Source organism: Dermochelys coriacea, chromosome 5 (assembly GCF_009764565.3).
Source record: "Dermochelys coriacea isolate rDerCor1 chromosome 5, rDerCor1.pri.v4, whole genome shotgun sequence".
Classification (NCBI taxonomy): domain Eukaryota; kingdom Metazoa; phylum Chordata; order Testudines; family Dermochelyidae; genus Dermochelys; species Dermochelys coriacea.
Window position 1 is genome coordinate 32,432,586 of NC_050072.1, and position 20,525 is coordinate 32,453,110.

The following is a 20,525-nucleotide window of genomic DNA, read 5'->3' on the forward strand; positions in this document are numbered from 1 at the left end:
TAAAGAATAAGGTAGGATTTGTGAAAGCTGCTGTAGGTCTACAAACCATGAATTGATTATACCCTGCAAAATGACAATGTGCTTTCAATCAATTGTTTCATTGTTTTGCATGACCAATTAAGGGAAATCTTACCTGATCACTTCCATTACTCGTGTACCAGATCCAGTTGATGGGAATATATTTGATACTTTTACATACCAGGGTAACAGAATCTCCTACATAACTGACTACATCATGTTCTTTTCCTTCAATCTGAGGTACTAAGAATAAATAGAGAAAATTTACTAAATTAGCTCGAGGGTTTTAACTGAAATATATATCACATCAAAGCTTTTAATTTTTAAGAACATATTAGTAGCAAGTCCATTCTCTTTTCATATCCCCAGTTAATTTGCAAATCATTGTATAGCATATGGCTTCTAATGTGTGAACTATGTAAGGGTTACTTCTGGCTGGTGTTCCACATACAGAATTTTTATTGATATCTATGGGAATTCTGCTTGCAGAGCAGTTGCAGGATTTGGCATCAGTGCAGTAGCTATCAAAAAGTAACTTTAAAAGCTAAAGTATTAACTGACTTGTGGTATTTCTACCTTCTCACCCCCATATCCAGCTGTGAGAAATTCCGATTCTGCTACAATCTATACGAATACATAAGCTAAGCATAAAAATTCATACAATTTCCAAAACTGCAAGACTTCTTTTCAGACTATAATTACATAAAATAATAGTATTGGGTCAGTTTTATGTGCTGAGAAATATTGCTACAGAACAGTTTTCACTTTGTCTTGATTGAAAAAAATGAAGGGTGATGGAAATGTTATACTTTCAAACACTGACTACTAGGTGTAGATGCCAGTGAATTGCCAGCCCAATCCTGCAAGACACAGTATTGGGCCACAAGAAACAATGAATAAGATGTTAATTTGGAATTACTTGTGCTGTAATTTTATCATCATTCTAGATGACCTAAAGCCTTCCCAGAAGCCCATATCCTCTGTTGAACATATTGCTGCACCCCTCAATATAATTAGAGCTAAGCAAATAAACCATGACAGATCATTTATCTGATGAATGTCACCTCTTTTTTTTCTGTTCTTGGAATCTCTACTAGCCAATCATGATTTTCTCAAATGTATTTTATTTCTTACATTTCACTGGCTCTGCCTTGCTATTTGGAATATGAAATGACATGCTTAGTGATGCTAGGTCATCACACAAGACATAGCAGGACAGATCCATGCCTTCAATGGAGCTATGATGATTTATAACAGCTGAAGATTTGCCTTAAATATTTTTTTTCTCTTCCTTAATAGGATGAGTTTAAATTCTATACGTTTTCTGTTGTGAATTTAAATAAATAAATGTAATATTCACTTTCTGTGAGTATTCAAGCTTCAAGTCTTCAAATTCACTTTCTAGGAGCATTTGTTCTAGTAAAATGTGATTGCTTGCATACTATGATTGCAGAAAGATGTGCAAATATGACTGAAGAGAATTCATAAAAAATTCAAATGAATATTCAAGAACATTTCTCACTACCTGCCCAACTCTAGATGAGCCTTACTAGTAGAAGCTTAGTTGTTACACACGTTAGCAATGTACATCAATCCAGCTGTCACCGTGTACCATCATTCCATATTTTACTCATTATATCTTTAAAAAGGGCCTCTAAAATCAGAGTAACTTTAATCATTAGCCTGTTTTACTAAAAAGGGACAGTATCAGTAAAAACTGTTGCCAATCCTGTGCAATTTGGGGGAAGAGGGCAAAAACAAAACAAAAAGATCAGAGCAAACGAACTGGTACAAATAATAAAGAAAACAAATTTGAGTAAAAAAATCTGAAAACGCTTGTATTCTTCCAGAGAATTTTTACTGAATTAAAAAAAGATTTTAGCATGCAATGGCAGAATATGGTGCTAGGTATTACAAGTACAGCTGCCACTGGCAGTTTATGTGACTAACACTATACAACAGGGAAGCCATACACATAATTCATGCAGGGAAGACAGTTTGGAGTCTTCGCCCAGGCTTTTGCATGGTCTTCTTGAAGGACACACAAAATTACAGCTCAGGGAAATGCAGTGACTGTTACCAAATTGCTCCACCTTTGCAGCACCTTGGAGGCAGAAGGGGTGCTGAGTAGGCAATGACTTTGCCCACCTCTACTTGCACTAGGGTTAGAATGCTGCATTGCTTGAAGTCCTAGATTGCTCCCTTCCCTGTGTAACTGGGGAGCCACAATATAGCCTTAAATAAGGATGAACAGTTACAACTGAAAAATAAACCTTTCCTTTTAAGAAAGAGCAGGATTTGAACTCAGGCTTGGAAGGGGACTAGGTAACAAACATCCCTACGCTACACCAGTGGCAGATATAAGCTAGCTCCTCCTTGTGACCCACAATCCGCAGAGGTGAACCAAGAAGTGTTCAAATTACAGTGTGGATCCTGAGCTGGCTGTCATGATGCCCTGCTGCTGAACACCTAGTAGTGACCGTGGCTCTGACTTGGATTCTGACTCCCGATTGACCCCTGGAATCCCAACACAGACCCCAATACCTGGTACTGATCCTTGGCCTGATTCCTGAGTCTGGCTCTGACCCTTGGCTGACTCCTCACTCTGACTCCGGCTTGACCTTCAGCTTCACTCTGGACCCCGATATTGGCTCTGACCTCTAGCTTCAGTTTCTGGATCCCAAGCTCCTGAAACTAGTCCTGCCTACGTTTGCCCAGGATCCTAATGCTCCTATATCTTCTTGCTTATTGTAGATATTTATGTGTGTTGTGCGGACATTTAATATTAATGAATACATTAGAGTACTCTCTGAGTGTTAGCTCCTATGGTCTCTATAATCTCTTTCTCTTAGCTTCTCTTACATTCCTGTTGTTTCTTGTAGGCACCATGGGTAAAATCCTGGCTCCAGTAAAGTCAACGGAAGTTTTGTCATTGACTTCAGTGGGACCAGGATTTCACTCTAGGTCTTTTTCACAGAATTTTAGCATTCAAGCTTAAGTGCTGTTAGTGCTAAATTCATCCCTTGTTTGTAATCACGGAGTTAATTATAGTCGTGTGGACTTTAAACCACAGTGTTTAACAATCAGATGAACTAGCATATCTGTCATTGCTTGTGACTTGGAAATTATTCTCACCACATTAGCAGCTGGAAGATTCAGATCTCACTCTTTCCCCATTTCCCGCACATAGGCATCAATCTGAAAGCATGTCAAATCAGCAGCTTTTATGGCATCAAAAGTGCAGCTCTTGACCATTCTGAAGCAATTCTCCCATCTTATGGTGATAAATCAACCAGTGCCTATTCATCGTGTTTTGACAGAGGTGACTTCTCTGATTAACTTTCCACAGTAGCTATTTTATACTTTCAGAAGAATAAGAGTTCCTTTGGCCTACTTAAAATACACACTAGAATAGGCACTCAGCTAAAACTTATTCAGATGCTCAAAAGGAAAAAATATATTGCCATTTCAGATGATGAAAGAGGTTTGAATAAAACATTATACTTCTTTCTTTCTTTTTTTTATCAACCCAGAAGTAATTGCACTGTAGCAGTCTTGCTCTCTAGTGGTTGGAGGTTTGAAAGCAGATGTCATGATTCTATGAAAGACTGCAGTGTAAGGGATAAAGTTTCTTCTTTTTTCCTTTTTCAAAGTTATGTGGCCAGGTCCTCAGCTGATGTAAATCAGCAGAGTTCCACTGATTTCCATGGAGCTGTGCTGGTTTCTGTCCCCACTGAGTACAAGTTCTGTATGGTTCATTTTTTTTATTTTAAAGCATGTCTCCAAGCAGAGTTCTACCCAGTACTGCACACTGGCTCCACTGGTTTTCTTAACAAACCAGTGAGTGCTAACCTCTTTCTTGTTTGTTTGCTTGCTAGCTTATTGGTTTTGGGTGGTGAGGGGAGGGGAGCTCCTCAAGAGCACTTTACATTTCCTTATTTGAGCATCTCTTTTCATTTTAATGGCTCCAAAAGTTAGCAAGGGGCAGAATGCCTTTTGGATTAAATGTCACTACATTTTACAGTCCTTTCATTTTACCTGTTTCTCAGTCAACTGAATTTTACTTGCCAGTATTTAGGGTACATCCTTAAATTTCTAACAGGTTCTAAAATGCACATATTTAATGGACACACTAATATAGTCTATTCAAATAGATTGCAAATATATATGTATTTATATATATATTCTTTCTAAATTCGCAAATGCTCATTTGAATCTGAAATTGCCAATATTCATCCAAATCTGAAAGTATCCCAAATCTGTTTCAACTGTACCAGTCACTAGTGATTTTCCTATTAAACTCAATTAAGTTTTGAGGTTTACATTCTCAAAAGTGACTAGTGATTTGGTTGCCTCACTTTTTCAATGTCTAAATTGAGACACCATTAAGAGGTCTGATTTTTCTAAGAGTAATGAGCCTCCACTCTGAAAATCAGACCACTTTAAGATGCCTCAAGCTGGGCACTTCAGAATTTTGGCTTACACCCTCTTTTAGCCTTTTCCATGTAAAGAAAGGAACTAAAAGAAGGAAATAATTTAATCTATCGTTAAATAAAAGGTTAGCCTTTGTTCAAAACTCTTCATTTCATAGCTTAGGAAGGGCTAGCATGGATAATTACTCAAGATTCTCACTATGGCCTGGTCTACACTGGGGTGGCGGGGATCAATCTAAGTTACGTAACTTCAGCTACGTGAATAACGTAGCTGAAGCCAACATACTTAGACCTACTCACCGCGGTGTCTTCACTGTGGTGAGTCAACTGCTGCCGCTCCCCCGTCAACTCCGCCTGTGCCTCTCGCCTTGGTGAAGTACCGAAGTCGACAGGAGAGCGCTCAGAGGTCGATTTATCGTGTCTAAACTAGACGCGATAAATCGACCCCCCTGGATCGATCGCTGCCCACCGTTCCAGCAGGTAGTATAGACATACTCTTAGCTTAAGTGGCTTAGCTACAACTGCTACAGTTTTAACCATAAGGAAATAATAACGGTTTTCAGCTTGAATGGTTAATTATTAATATGATTAGCCAAGTATGATTATAGGAGTTCAATGTGTTATATCGGAGGTCAGAATAGATGATCACAATGGTCCCTTCTTGCCTTATAATCTATTAATGTTTATATGATTTTCAAGTGAAACAACCAAAGTTAATACAACTTGCCTTGTAAATGAAATGTGGCTTTAACTTCTCGGTCCCTTTTAAAAACACAAGTGTAATTTCCCATTTGGTTTCTATCTCTGATCTTCAACCTAAAAAAAAAGCAAAATAATTAATGCCTATATCTTTGCTGTCTCACATTTAAGATACCAGACACTTATAGAAAAAAAAGGAAACTAGAAAATATTAGTACTGGAACATGAAATACAAGTGGCTAAAAGGGTTGGATTCAGGTTTCATGCAGTCTGACAGAAAGAGAATAAATAAACTCTATGAAATATAAAAATTAGAAAATGTACGCATGGGTGAATATGCACATATATTGTACTCTTTCTGTATTTCACAAATTCACACATAGACACACTCTCAAGATAGGATGTCTTTCTAAATGATATGCTCTATTCAACCACAAGTGACTGGGTTACATGCAAGTTTACTGAGTGAAATCTATGGCCTGTGTTATGCAGGAAGTCAGACAATATGAATTCCTTCTAGCCTTAAAGTCTATGCATCATCATGAAGCCTATGGACCTTGCATCAGTAGATCACCAGACAGAATAATTTTTAAAGGAATGTCATCCGGTAGAGCAAGTGCTGGACTCCCATTTGGCTCTGTCACAGCCAGTATGGAAGTCACACATGTAGACTGTGCATGCACATGTGCAGTAATGGGGAGCTCTGTATGTGCACAACCCTGATATTCCTTATCCCAATTTCTACCACAATGGAGAAATTGTAGTGTTATAAAAATGGTGGCTCTAGAGCGTTCTTCTCTGGAAACTTTTGAAATACCTGATAAAACTTCCTTTTAGAAGATTTAAATACAGTTCAATATTTTCCCCCAAAATATATCCACCAGGTAATATATGGAGGAGGAGTTAGTGCAACGGATGGAGTGGGGGGAAGAGAAAGGCAAAGAGCTTTTCCATCTCTTCTTCCCATGGTAGTGAATACAGGTGGTTTAGAAGAGAGAGGCTAACAGGTAGTATAGAGCAGTGGTTTTCAAACTTTTTTTCTGGGGACCCAGTTGAAGAAAATTGTTGATGCCCATGACCCAACGGAGCTGGGGATAAGGGGTTTGGGCTGTGGGAGGGGCTCAGGACTGGGGCAGAGTGTTGGGGTACGGGGGAGAGGGCTCCGGAATGGGGTCAGGAATGAGAGGCTCTGGGTTTTGGGGGTGGGCTCAGGGCTGGGGCAAGGGGTTGAGGTGCGGGAGGGGATCTGGGCTCTAGGGTGGGGCCGGGGATGAGGGGTTTGAGGTGCAGGAAGGGGCTCTGGGTTTTAGCGGGGCTCACGGCTGAGGCAGGGGATTGGGGTGTGGGGTTGGGGCGTGGCCTTACCTCCAGCAGCTCCTGGTCAGCAGCGCAGCCGGGGTGCAGAGGCAGGATTCCCACCTGGCATTGCGGACTGTGCTGCACCCCAGAAGCAGCCAGCAACAGGCTCTTAAGCGGAAGCACGCAAGCAGTTCTGTGCGGTTCTCACCCGCAGGAACTGCCCCCTCCCATCTCCCATTGGCCAGGCCAGCGCTCAGGGCAGGGGCAGCGTGCAGAGCCCTGTGGCCTCCCTGCCTAGAAGCGCAGTGCAGGGTTGGAACAGGTAGGCCAGGTTAGCTAGGCAGCACCGCTGAGGGGACTTTTAACATCCCGATCTGTGGTGCTGACCAGAGTCACTAGGGTCCCTGGGTGCTGAGCAAGGCAACCCAGTGCCTTACATGCCATGACCCAGTACTGGGTCACAACCCAAACTTTAAAAAACACTGGTATAGAGGCTGCTCTAGTTACTTGAATGAAGGGAAAACCAACTCCTCCCTAGCCAGGCACCATCTCCTCCTACTACTCCCATTTCAGATTCCGCTGCCTGGAGCAGTCCTCTGTTTACCACACAGAAGGGAGAGGGGACTGAATTACCTCAAGCCAGGAAGCAGCGACAGAGCTAACCCTAACCCCTTACATAATCCTTGACTCCCGTGTATGAGTCATGGAATTGTTCCTCATTCAATGTCTATATCTTTTGCAACATACCTGGTTTTATAGATATCACACCTTTACATGGAAAACATTTTTCATCAGATATACTACAGCACATACAGCCCAAGCTGATAATGGTTACCCAACAACATATGTATTTGATTTAATTCTTTCAGTTGTGCCAGGCAAACTGTAAAGAAGACTCACGTATATTGAGTACTCCAGACATATTTGGTTTCATTAAGGGTGACACTGCTACTTTTGACTGTTTCATTATCCTTCTTCCACGCCACTTCAACAATTGCTGAATCAGTGGATGGGCTAGTCAAGTTACACGAGAGTACAATGTTAGCTGGACTGTATAATATGACATTTTTTTCCTCTGGAGCACTGGAAAACCCTATCAAAGAATAAAACAGATGAAATTATCTGAAGGAAACATACTACTTCCTTTTAGGGAGTTGGGATATCTTTCAATTATTGGGCCAAATTCTGGTTTCATTTACACTGGTGAAAATACAGAATAACTGTACTGACAGCAATGGAATTAATCTGGATTTTACCAGCATAATTGAAAGCAGAATTTGGCCTCATTTTTTCATATATATGCTGCCTAATGTGGACAGAACCACAGTTTTAAGCAACTATCCTTTAAGACAGTGTTAATGTAGAAAAGAGTGCTTTGCGTAAGTAAGACCATAGAACCAGAGCTTTAAGTTACAAAAGAGACTATGGTTGTCACTTTCAAAAGTGTCCAGTATGTGTGACTGTCTTGGGGGGTCACACGTGACTGTTTTGCTGTGTGTGCCTAAGTCACTTAGGCACACACATCCCACTGAAAGTCAATAGTATGTGTACTCCTAAGACATTTAGGTGCTTTTGAAAATTCCACACTCTGGTCCTTTTGGGCCTACAGTTTTAGACAGCCAACAGCAAAACTCCCAAATTCAATGCTGCTGAATCAGGCTCCTAATATGACTATTGCCTGAACTGATCGTGTGTTGTTTAAGCTATCTTTAGATCCATCTGCTGCTGCTGTTGTTGCCTTCCCAAGGCAAACTACCAATATTGCAAGCAGCAATGTGAGAACATTCCCATATCCACAGTGAAAATGACACATTTTTGGCTTTTAACCAGTTCCTTTTGGGTGTAATGATTTGCAGAACCAAAAAGGTTTTGATTGCAAATAGACATTTTCTACAGGCTGAAAAACCATGTGAACAACAAGCCTTTTGATCCTGAAAGATATAAATAAATCTTCATATCCTCAAGCCCTGTGCTGACATTTCATTCCATCCTTGCACCTTCCTTCTTGGCCTGCTGCCTTAACTGCTGTTGGCCTGACTGTATGTCTGATGGAGTTCTGCTCTCTGGGAGCATACCCTGCAGCATACCTTGCATATAAGAGTTGCACTGCATTGCACAACTCAACTCCTTTTTGAGAAGAACAGCGGTTGAAAGGAAGCCATAAAGCATGCCCCATTAGCTCATCAGAGAAATTGGAATCTAAGAGTCAAGTAAAATACAGCACAGGAAACGGAAAAGCATCATTCCAAGGGACACAAGGCCTCACCACAAAACACTTTTTTTTAATATGCTTTTGACATAGGCATTTGAGGCTTAAAGATCAAGGGAGCTTAAAATTCCACAGGTGGAATGTTAAAGCCCCAGATCAAGGAATATTAAACTTTAAGTATAAGGCCTAGGTCTTTTGTTTTCTTCTGTAGGAGAGTGGAGTCATAACCACAATCCATTTACTAAAAATAACTATCTATTTCTGGTGATATCTCTTAGATGCAAAAATATAGTAAGAGCATTAAATCTGCCAGATTTGTGTATAATCAAGAATAAAGGTGATTCTTCAAATGGATATTAGTGTAAATTTTGCAATCAGATGAATCATGAAGGCTAAAACAATATTATTCAAGATTTGTTATTTTTAAAATGCCACACTCCACATGAATGGGAAATTGTACTTCTCTGGTGTTAGATGTAGGAATTTCTATAGTGCCAATCACCATAGCATCTGAGTAGCTAGAGGAAAATGTACTGAGAGATGTAAAAAGATAGAGATAACTGTTAGGGAAATATTAAACTCTAGTGGCTTCACATGGAAGTCTAGTACAAGCTCTATGCATCACTTCCATCCCAGTTCAGCCTTCAAAATATTACACTGGCCCAATGTACAGGCATGAATTTCACCCAATGGAAGTTGAGGATGCTCAACACCTCGTAGAATTAGACACATAGAAACTGCTGTCTATTTTAATCTGCTCTAGTTGGGGATGGCTTGGGGTTTTTGTTTCTGCTACTAATTTGTTATAGCTTCCAGTTGGTAACTGGACCTTTCGGCCTTACATGATTCATCTGTGGCTCTCCTTTCATCCTCCCAGAGTGCCCACTCCTATGAGATGCTGAGTGTCTCCTGCAAGGTGCAGTGTGCCCTAAACTTATCTATAGGTGGATTCACTAGAACAGTGTATTTCCCACTCCTTAAAGTGATTTATGGTTCACACATTTTGTCATTCCTAGCAAAGAAGATACAATACTTATTGCTCCAACTTGTGTTTTTAATAAAATGTTAAGTCTGATTTTCAGCAGCATAAATGGCTATTAGAATGGAATAACAATGTATAATGGGCCAAGCTTATTATTATTTTCTCTCCTAGAAGGCATGTAGTTTAAGATTTTGCCTACTGTGGTATTACTAGTTAAACTGTGGATAAGAGAAATGCCTACCTTAAATACATTTTAGGCATAAAGATAAAGCAGTACAAGCAAATAATTTTGTACTATCACAGCCATTTGATGTTACAGAATAACTGAAAAAATAATTCTAACATTAAACATGCTACAGGGTGAAGAATAAACACATTTACCATCTATGGATATGCTATACACCGCTGATGTGAGATTAGATACAGTCTCCTCAGTCTGCTGATTAAAATCTTGTGTGGTTAGATGTGAACCTATCAAAAAAGAAAAGCTGAAGTGATTATCATACAGCTAAAAGAAAATGAGTACTTGTGGCACCTTAGAGACTAACAAATTTATTTGAGCATAAGCTTTTGTGGCATCCGATGAAGTGAGCTGTAGCTCATGAAAGCTTATGCTCAAATAAATTTGTTAGTCTCTAAGGTGCCACAAGTACTCCTTTTCTTTTTGCGAATACAGACTAACACGGCTGCTACTCTGAAACCTATCATACAGATGTCATTATTCAGCAGAATGTTATTGATATATTGTAACTGTTTATTTTAATAATCTTAATAGAAATGCAGTGACCTTATAGAAGACTAATTTCCACTCAGTTTTTTTGCAGTGTACCATGTATTAATTGTCAGAATATGAAATTAGTGGTAGCCTGAGATCATCATTATTATTATGCCATTTTAAAATGTTAATTTCTGCCCGCTGGCTCTTGCTACAACACTGTAGCCATGACCATGACAAGTGGAAAGTGGAATATCTAGCTATGCTAGGACTTGATTCAGCAATTCAGTTAAGCACCTTGATGAAATGGGTCTTCTATGAATAGCTGGGATTACAGTGAAAATAAGAATCACCATGACTAGACATACAGTCCTGGGGTAAAATCAATGACAAAACTCACATTGATTTCAATGGAGTCAGGATTCCATCCCTGGTCCATAAAAATTCCTCCTATCATGAAGAGAATCTCCTGCTCTGCATAGTGGATCCTATTAAATAACATTGCATTCATGTTTAAAAGACACTTCCTTCCTGCAGGAATAGAAGGAATTTTATAGGGCAAGGACTGCAATGGAAACTGGGGGTGGGGGAAAATTCCAGATTTTCCACATAAGAAGTTAAAACTCTTGTGCTATTAGATAGGAGACAATGAGTTGTTCTGTGGCTGCCTTTTCAGAGCTCTAGATAGCCTTACTAATAGAGGAAATAAGCAACTGTCATGCAAACAGTAACAACTGTAAAGCACAATTCTATTTCTTTCAAATTCAATAGTGCTGTTTGCTCTCAGGTGTTGTCTGTATTTCAGGAATAAAGCAGGGAAGTAACTAAACCAAAAATTGCATATTTGAACAACAAATATATTTTGCACAACTAAAAAGACATTTTCTGGTTAAAAAACCCCACAAACTGTATCTGTACAATATTATCAAGACCGACAAATGTGTGCATGCAGATCACTAATAAATAGGAGCCCAATCCTGAGAGGTGTCAATGACCGTCAATAGAGCCATTAGAAATTGAGGCTGGGGGAATGGTCTGCGTGAAACCTCTGCAAAATCACAGAAATTCAGAAAAAAATGACTTGAAATGATTGAGGTTTGCAAAACATTGACAAAGAGGATTAGTGCAATTTTTTTTTAAGGAAAAGTGTTAAGATGGGGGAATTAAAACACAGAGGTTGAGCAACTTGTCTAAGAGGCATTGTGGTGTAACTGATTATGCCTGGCCCAGGAAGTCAGAGATATGGGGTAAAATCCTAATTCCACTGAAGCCAAGGCAAAACTCCCACTGATTTCAGGGTTCAACCCATGAGTTCAAATTCTGATTCTTACAATGACTTGTTGTATGACCTTGGACTCAAATGTTCTGGGCCTCAGTTTCCCCTTCTGAAGAATGGAATTCATGAGAGGTACTTAGTTCATAAGACATCATACTGTCATGGCCATTCGAGAAAAGGAATAACGGGGGAAAAGAATTATAATCTTAAGCATACTGTAGTATAACAATTAAGATTTCTGTTTTTTACCAGGGGTAGATAAATCATGTTCCTTTACGGTATAATCTGAAATGCTCTCTCGAGTTTGCTGATTGATATCTCGTGTTGTCATAGCTGTACCTATTGGGGAGAAAAAAGGGTTAAAACTATTTTATTTCCTTTCAGTTGAAATGATGGGACAGATATAACTGAATTAGGAATTGGTTCATTTCATGACCTAAATAAAAATATGGGCTGAATTTCTTTCAAATAGCTGTCTGGCTCAGTGTGCACAGCTATAGTTACCTTACAGAAGAATTCCATTCAGCCAGTTTCCTTTATCACATACATGTCAATTGTCAGGGTGTGATATTAGTGGTAAAGCAGTAGTGTGAGGTCTTCATTAAAATTGCTATGGGCCAGATTCTGACTGGCCCCTCGTTGTTACACAGTAGGCAGGGAAACCACAAAGATCCTCCCTCCCACCAATTAATAAGGGATAGAAAAATTCCAGTATGTGTACTTAAGATGGGGAAGGGGTTGCTCTGCCACTCTTCCCCTGGGACTGCCTGATGCCCCAAGGTGGTGAAGAAAGGTGAGGAGGAAGTAAGGTCATGGCTTCAGCTGCTCCCATACACTGGCTGACAGAATTTGCCAGTTTTGCAGTAGGCTTGCTATCTCTGCGTGCCTGGGAGCTCCCCAAAGGGGTATTATGGCTCCTCTAAATGGCATAATCTCACCTCAAGTTATTTAATAATTATTATTACATGGGCAATAACCAAAAACAAATGATAGCTACATTTATGACTAAAAAGCACAGAAAGAACAAAATTTGTTCATGTCTATAAGTAGATGAGATTGAAACAAAAACCAGGCATTGCTAAACAGCCAGGACTGTAGCAAAAACAGGATGTGAAAGATTGCTGCTGCCCTTTGAGTAACTGTGAGCACGGGTGTGTCCAGATGGCATGACACTGTGTACTATCTTCAGCAGAAGGCAAAGTCAGGACATTTGCCAGTTCCATAAAGTATTTTCCTCTTCCTACCAACAGCACTGCTTTCCAATATAGATTGAGAAGTATCTCAAACCTCTCTCATAGGTGTCTACATCACAGAATCATATGAACTCTTTGTGCCACAATCAAGTTCAGACCAGACTTATCTGATGCCATCTGTGTTAGTTCTTTTTCTTCACATTTCAACCAGTCTCGGTCATCAATGAACCAGTTAGATTGGAGGACTGATGTTGAGGGACAATGCAGCTAGGGGCCTGGGTATTAATGGGGTTGACACCAGGTATTTAATTGTATCTTACAGATAATCAGTACATGTCCCATAGCCAAACAGCTTTCTCCAACAAAGCATCAGACTGTGGGTTTTGTTTTTGTTTTTTCCCTATTTGCTATATCCCTAGAGTTTTACAAATGTTTCAAACCTCTTTACTAGAGTGTCAAGACCATACTTGAGGAAGGTGGCTGATTAGCAAAGCTTGGGATTTGGCCTGCCTCTTTTTTTTCTTTCTTTTTTTTTTTTTTTACAACTTAGGCTGAGTTAGGTCCACCTGCCTCTATCAAACGAAGAGCCTGGCAGCACACGGTGGAAGCAAGTAGGGTTAAGAACATGAGGGCATCACTGCACATTGCAGGAACTAATAAAGAAGGGATGGAAAAAATCCTAATCTATCAGGTAAATGAGGTTAAGTGTTGTTATTGCACTTGGAAGCTCAGAACTGCTGCAGGTGACCGGTCTGATCAACACAAGAATTGCCTGGAATTGTGTCTGGCAGCAGGGTTCTAATCCTCATGGAAGGACAGCATGTACATGCTGCTGTATAGACATCAATGCACTTAAAGACACAGTAGGTTTTGAAAGCTTACAGAAGACTTAGTAGAAAGGGACTTTTTCTGGACTTTTTATCTTCTCACGTTTTCATAATAAAATTATCACAAGGCTATGCCATATCAACCTGAAGAAAAATATATGGGGGCGAGACAGAAGACGCCAAGAAACTACATGAGTTTCATATTGCACAGACTTACTCAAACAGCCCTATCAGAGTGGAGAGGTTTGTGAAGACAGTTCTCATCTTACATGCCTCTGCTCAGTTTTTATCAGTTCCCCCCACAACTATATGCATTAGTAGATGGGATTATATAATAAATAATTAATTAATAAATTAATAAACCATAAATAGCAGCAATACAATGTTCATTTATAGGCCATGTCTTTTTGGCTGTAGTACAGGACACTCCAAAATAAGATAGAAAGTGCCTTATGTCAGAGAAGTCACTGACCTGAGCTTTCCTTCCACTACTTATCTATCCAGCCCTGACACACTTAATTCAAGAAAGAGACCTTTGTGAACAGGCTGATCTTTCCTCCGAATAGATTGGCAGGCCCTGGAGTTGCTGAGAAACATGTCAATTACCCACAGGGTACAGATCATAGCCTTTGGATCCTATTCCATGCTCCATTGTTTAAGTGCTGAATTTTAAAATATCATGATGTCCAAATAAATAAATAGATCTTCAACAGTTGCCAAAAGTAGCTTTCAGAAAGTACCTCTTTTATAAAACAAAGACTTAAATAATAGTTTTGGCATTAGACTAGAGCTCTCGATTAATCGCAGTTAACTCACGCAATTAACTCAAAAAAATTAATCACGATTAATCACAGTTTTAATCGCACTGTTAAACAACAGAATACCAATGGAAATTTACTAAATATTTTGGATGTTTTTCTACATTTACATAGATATTGTATTCTGTGTGTTGTAATTGAAATCAAAGTGTGTATTATTTTTATTACAAATATTTGCACTGTAAAAATGATAAAAAATAGTATTTTTCAATTCACCTCATACAAGTACTGTAGTGCAATTTCTTTGTCATGAAAGTGCAACTTACAAATGCAGATTTTTTTGTTACATAACTGTACTCAAAAACAAAACAATGTAAAACTTCAGCGCCTACAAGTTCACTCAGTCCTACTTCTTGTTCAGCCAATTGCTAAGACAAACAAGTTTGTTTATATTTACAGGAGATAATGCTACCCTCTTCTTATTTACAATGTCACCAGAAAGTGAGAACAGGCATTTGCATTGCACTTTTGTAGCTGGATTGCAAGGTATTTACATCCCAGATATGCTAAACAGTCGCATGCCCCTTCATGCTTCGGCCACCTTACAGAGGACATGCTTCGATGCTGATGATGCTTTTAAAAAAATAATGCGTTAATACAATTCTCTCCCAAATAATTCAATCACAAATTGAATGTCTCTGCTTTGTTTTACCCGCATTCTGCCATATATTACTTGTTATAGCAGACTCAGATGATGACCCAGCACATGTTGTTCATTTTAAGAACACTTTCACTGCAGATTTCACAAAACGTAAAGAAGGTACCAATGTGGGATTTCTAAAGATAGCTACAGCACTCGACCCAAGGTTTAAGAATCTGAAGTGCCTTCCAATATTTGAGAGGGACGAGGTGTGGAGCATGCTTTCAGATGTCTTAAAAGAACAACACTACAATGCGGAAACTACAGAACCCGAACCACCACCACCAAAAAAAAAAAAAATCAACTTTCTGCTGGTGGCATCTGACTCAGATAATGAAAATGAACATGCATTAGTCTGCACTGCTTTGGATTGTTATAGATCAGAACCCATCATCAGCATGGACGGATGTCCTCTGGAATGGTGGTTGAGGCACGAACGAACATATGAATCTTTAGTGCATATGGCACATAAATATCTTGCGATGTAAGCTACAACAGTGCCATGCGAACAGCTGTTCTCACTTTCAGGTGACATTGTAAACAAGAAGTGGGCAATATTATCTTCTGCAAATGTAAACAAACTTGTTTGTCTGGGTGATTGGTTGAACAAGAAGCAGGCCTGAGTGGACTTCCAGGCTCTAAAATTTTACATTTTTTTATTTTTGAATGCAGGTTTTTTTGTACTAATTCTACATTTGTAAGTTCAACTTTCATGATAAAGAGATTGCACTACAGTACTTGTATTAAGTGACTTGAAAATACTATTTGCTTTGAATTTGCTTGAAAACAGTGCAAATATTTGTAATAAAAAATAAATATAAAGTGAGCACTGTACACTTTGTATTAATATATTTGAAAATGTAGAAAACATCCAAAAATCTTTAAATTGTATTCTACTATTGTTTAACAGTGCGATTAATCGCACAATTAATCGTGATTAATCTTTTTAATCACGAGATTAATTTTTTTATCATGCGATTAATCACGATTAACTTTTTTAATCGCTTGAGAACCCTACAATAGACTGCTGATTCTTAGACCTTTTGCAGTACTTGACATTTTCAAAGTACTGTACCCCCATTAACTAACGAATCTTCACAATAAATCTGTGAGATAGGAAATTTAAACTCTTAGATTAGCCCCTGGATTTTAGTACCCAATATACCTATGTGTAACCGCACACCCGAGAAAAAGAGGAGACTGGATACTAAATAGACTGTTTTCACAGTAGCAGCCCTGTTAGTCTGTATTCGCAAAAAGAAAAGGAGTACTTGTGGCACCTTAGAGACTAACAAATTTATTCGAGCATGAGCTTTCGTGAGCTACAGCTCACATGAAGTGAGCTGTAGCTCACGAAAGCTCATGCTCTAATAAATGTGTTAGTCTCTAAAATGCCACAAGTACTCCTTTTCTTAAATAGACTGTGACATGGAAGATGCTCTAACTTGCAATCAACTTAGGTCTCCTCAAAGATCACAGTGCAAGAACTACTTTGCACTTTCTATTGGTACACACTGAGACTGTTCTTAAAGTTTCTAAGAAGGAGCAAGAAAAATCCCCAGCCACTGCACAAGCACAGAAGGAAGGGAGGGTGATGGGGGGGAAAAAAAAAAAAAAGTCTAGTGCAAGGCGGCAGGAGCGTCGGTCGCCTTCCACTTAATGCTCTAGTTTCTTCTGAGGAGGAACCGAACCAAACCAAACCAAAAACCACTGCAGCAAACAAATCTGACGTGCCCCATATAAAGTGATTATTTTCTCATGGGGCGTGTGGGAGAATTTCACTATCTAAGCCAGACGCTTAGATGCTTCAGGGCGAAGAGGATCTTTGCTGGGCTGCAGTTAACAGAGACAAGAGAGCACGTCCCCCACACCCACTCCCAGTACGATCCAAAGAGGGGATGGATGTCCTGGAGCTAGCCGGGCAAGACGGGCGGCGGCTGGCGACGCCACTTGCCGGAGACCCGCGGGCTTCGCTCGCCTAGCTGCCCTCCAACACCCCCTGAAGGACGCAGCCGCCGGGGGCCGGTGCGGAGAACAACAGGGAGGATGCTCATATTTACCTGGTTCGTTAGCATCCGACAGCCACAGAGCAGCCAGGGAGAGCAGCAGCTGCAGCCGCACGGAGCCCGCCCCGCAGCCGCGCATGGTGCGGGCAGGGCAGCTGCAGAACCTCTGCAGTGAGACTCCGCCCGCGCCCGGCGGCCGCGCCGGAGTCACGCTGCGGCGCCTCCCGCCTGGCGGATGCTCAGCACGCGCGAGGGACAGGAGCAGGCTCAGTGCGGAGCAGAGAAGCCGCTGCCCTGCGCCCGCCCTCACTTGCCACCCGCCTCTGCTCCGGGAGCAAAATGGGACAGAGGTAGGGGGCGGGAGGGAGTCGGAAGGGAGGGGAGGGAGAGCAGATGGCTAACAATGGGGGGGGGGGGTCAATCAGGGGGGCAAAGGGGTTTGTGCTCCTCTCCAGACAGCGCAGCTCTGGATTACTGCCTAGGCAGGGATGGGGCATGATACCCACAAGCTAGGCCCCGCTTCCTGTTCCCCTGCTGCTCTATCAGCAACGCCAAGTCTTTGCCAAGCACAATCCCCCTCCCCTGGCCCGGCATCACTACGCCTAGTGTTGGTATTTAACATGGGATGCCAACCCTCCAGGATTGGCCTGGAGTCTCCGGGAATTAAAGCTTAATCTTCAAATTAAGATTATGGCATGCGATGAAATCCCCGGGAAAACATGCAACCCAAATTGGCGATCCTATATTTAACAGCCTGGAGCCCCTACCAGCAGCCTTTTTAAAGCATGGGGCAAATTAAACAACATTAAGTGCCCTGGAGAAGGGAGACCTGGAACTGCAAGGAAGTGGCTGCGTCCCCCGTTCCCCCAGATAATAAGTGTGAGAAAATGACAGGTTTCAGAGTAGCAGCCGTGTTAGTCTGTATTCGCAGAAAGAAAAGGAGGACTTGTGGCACCTTAGAGACTAACACATTTATTAGAGCATAAGCTTTCGTGAGCTACAGCTCACTTCATCGGATGCATCAGTGGGTGTTTCCCAGCACTCGGTCACAGACCTGCCCCCTTTCAAAACAGAAAAGTTTTTTCTTTCTCCATGTTCTCCTTCCTCTCCCATCCTTAGGGTAATTATACAGGTCCCCCTTATGAGGGCCTCTCAGTCTCCACCCACAGAAATCACACTTGTGGGGCAAGGTTGCCCCCACAGCTGTGTTTTGGCTCACAAATCTTCATACCATAGGCACCCTAGGGAGCCCATCTCTCCCGAGAATGGTAGAATGGTCTCTCCTCACCTTCCTGATTACTCAGGGACTTGGTCTCCTAACCCTCCAATCTGCACCTCATCTTCTTTTCTTTGGCATTCTAGTGTTTCATTTGTGTTTCATTTGCCCTCTCCCAGGATTCCTTGTGGACAACTTTGGCCCCTACATCAGCTCAGTTTCCTATTGGGAAGGGGCTTCAGTCAGTACCCAACACAACGGGTAGAGCAACCCCTCCACTATCCCAACCCCTGTTCTCAAGTAGGCACCTTTGCCACAGGGCAGCATTTCTTATCCCCATGGATACATTCAGTGTTCAAACTTGCTCCTGGAATTATCCAGTGGGGTTTCACCAGCTCCTACCAGACCAGAGAGCAAGCTGAGGCTGTATCTACGAGGTCCCTTTGAAGTTTTCTCCCCAACATTACTGAAATGCTGGACAGTTTCTGTCCCTTTTCCTTTCCTCCAGTCTTGGCCCTGCCACAAAACTTGGCAAACCTGCATTCCATGTATGGGCAATCCTTTTTCATGTGTTCCTGATACCCACACTGGTAACATGTAATGGACGCAGCCAGAGCTCCTCTGGAATCTTCCTCCCTATACCCTTTCCAGGTGTAGATTCTCTGGTCCTCCTCCCAAGCTCCAATCCCCTATACAGTTGGCCCTCTTTCCTGGGGTCATCTGCCTCTGAAAATTCCTCTATCAATTTCATGGCTGCTTCCATAGTACCCAGTAAATGCCACCTGACCCACTGCTGTATATTCTTATATATTCTGCATCTGGTTGCCATTCCCCACCATGGGCTTACCACCTTCTGCAGACATTGCTGCTGCATGTTGGCTTGTTCTCTTACAAAGTCCTGCGAGCTCTTTTGCTGCTCCACCTGCCAGGAGACCAAGGCCTACTGTCTCAGGTGGCGGGAGCATTGGAAACTTTGCAGGGTCTTCTGCATTTCCTCTTCTTGTTTCACCAGCGATTGCAGGATCTCCAGGCCACTGAACCTTTACACCAGCTTCCCACATCCAATTCTTTGTCTACTCAGACACAGGAGGGATCCCAGACAAGCCCCTATGTGTGATGGGGTGGGGAGGGAGTCCCACTCCTCTCTCTTTTCAAGATGCAAACAGTTTGGAGACTTCTGCTTGTGTGATTTATTTCACAGTGTTCTCCCCAGCACCTTTAGAGACTCATGCAGTCCTGCATTTACAATAACCTGCAATCCCTAGCTTCCTTGGCCAAGGATAGGGGGAGTTGGAAGGGATCTTCCTCCTTAGATATCCCTCGGACTCTGGAAACCTCCTTTTCCCCTTTTGCACTTCCTCCCTGAGTCTTTTCTACCTTCTGCCTAATGGACTAATTGTCTTCTTAGCTCTCCTCCTCCCATTCCAATCTATCAATTAAGCACAGCTCTTCTTAATCAGGCCTACTCTAGAATACCTAATTGGAGTTGTAGTGACCAGAGTACTGGGTCACAAGACCATTTAAAATGAAGTGGGCAATCACAGGACAGCAGGTAGGGGTGTTAAAAATTGTTTAATGAGTCATAAACCAGTATCTTTATTAAGTCCATGTTTTTTAGTGTCTAACTGAGTTATAGGTTTCAGAGTAGCAGCCGTGTTAGTCTGTATTGGCAAAAAAGAAAAGAAGTACTTGTGGCACCTTAGAGACTAAAAAATTTATTTGAGCATAAGCTTTCGTGAGCTACAGCTCACTTCATCGGATGCATTCGGTGGAAAATACAGCGGGGAGATTTATATACACACACAGAGAACAGAGAACATGAAACATTGTTTCATGTTCTCTGTGTGTGTATATAAATCTCCCCACTGTATTTTCCACCGAATGCATCCGATAAAGTGAGCTGTAGCTCACGAAAGCTTAAGCTCAAATAAATTTGTTAGTCTCTAAGGTGCAACAAGTACTCCTTTTCTTTTTTTTAACTTATGTTATGAATTTCAGTTCTCAGGCTCATCTCTTTAAGGTTTTGTACAGGTTTCCTGTAAGTAGAAGTAGAATGCCTCATGAAACGGACCATCCAAATGCCCTGAGAGAATCTACTTCTATATGGGAAAAAACCTCCAAACACTAACTGCACACCCCTAGTTGTCACCTACTACACACACTGGAATCTACACAAGCTATCATGAAACAATTA

The 20,525-nt window shown here is 41.2% G+C and overlaps 1 protein-coding gene across 2 annotated transcripts in view; it reads right to left on the reverse strand.

Annotated features, from left to right (window-relative positions):
• The window catches only part of EMB (embigin), a 28,332-nt gene extending 10,716 nt beyond the window's left edge, over positions 1–17,616 (reverse strand). Inside the window, exons 1-6 of one of the 2 annotated variants that reach the window (XM_038402643.2) lie at positions 17,170–17,616; positions 11,881–11,970; positions 10,022–10,111; positions 7,350–7,542; positions 5,179–5,267; positions 134–261 (exon numbers count right to left, since the gene is read on the reverse strand). In XM_038402643.2, coding sequence (XP_038258571.1) covers positions 134–261; positions 5,179–5,267; positions 7,350–7,542; positions 10,022–10,111; positions 11,881–11,970; positions 17,170–17,254 — 675 coding nt within the window. In that variant the 5' untranslated portion in view covers positions 17,255–17,616. The remainder of the gene's footprint in view (positions 1–133; positions 262–5,178; positions 5,268–7,349; positions 7,543–10,021; positions 10,112–11,880; positions 11,971–17,169) is intronic. The other variant, XM_038402644.2, reaches the window with a different exon arrangement.
• Between the last annotated feature and the right edge of the window lie 2,909 nt (positions 17,617–20,525).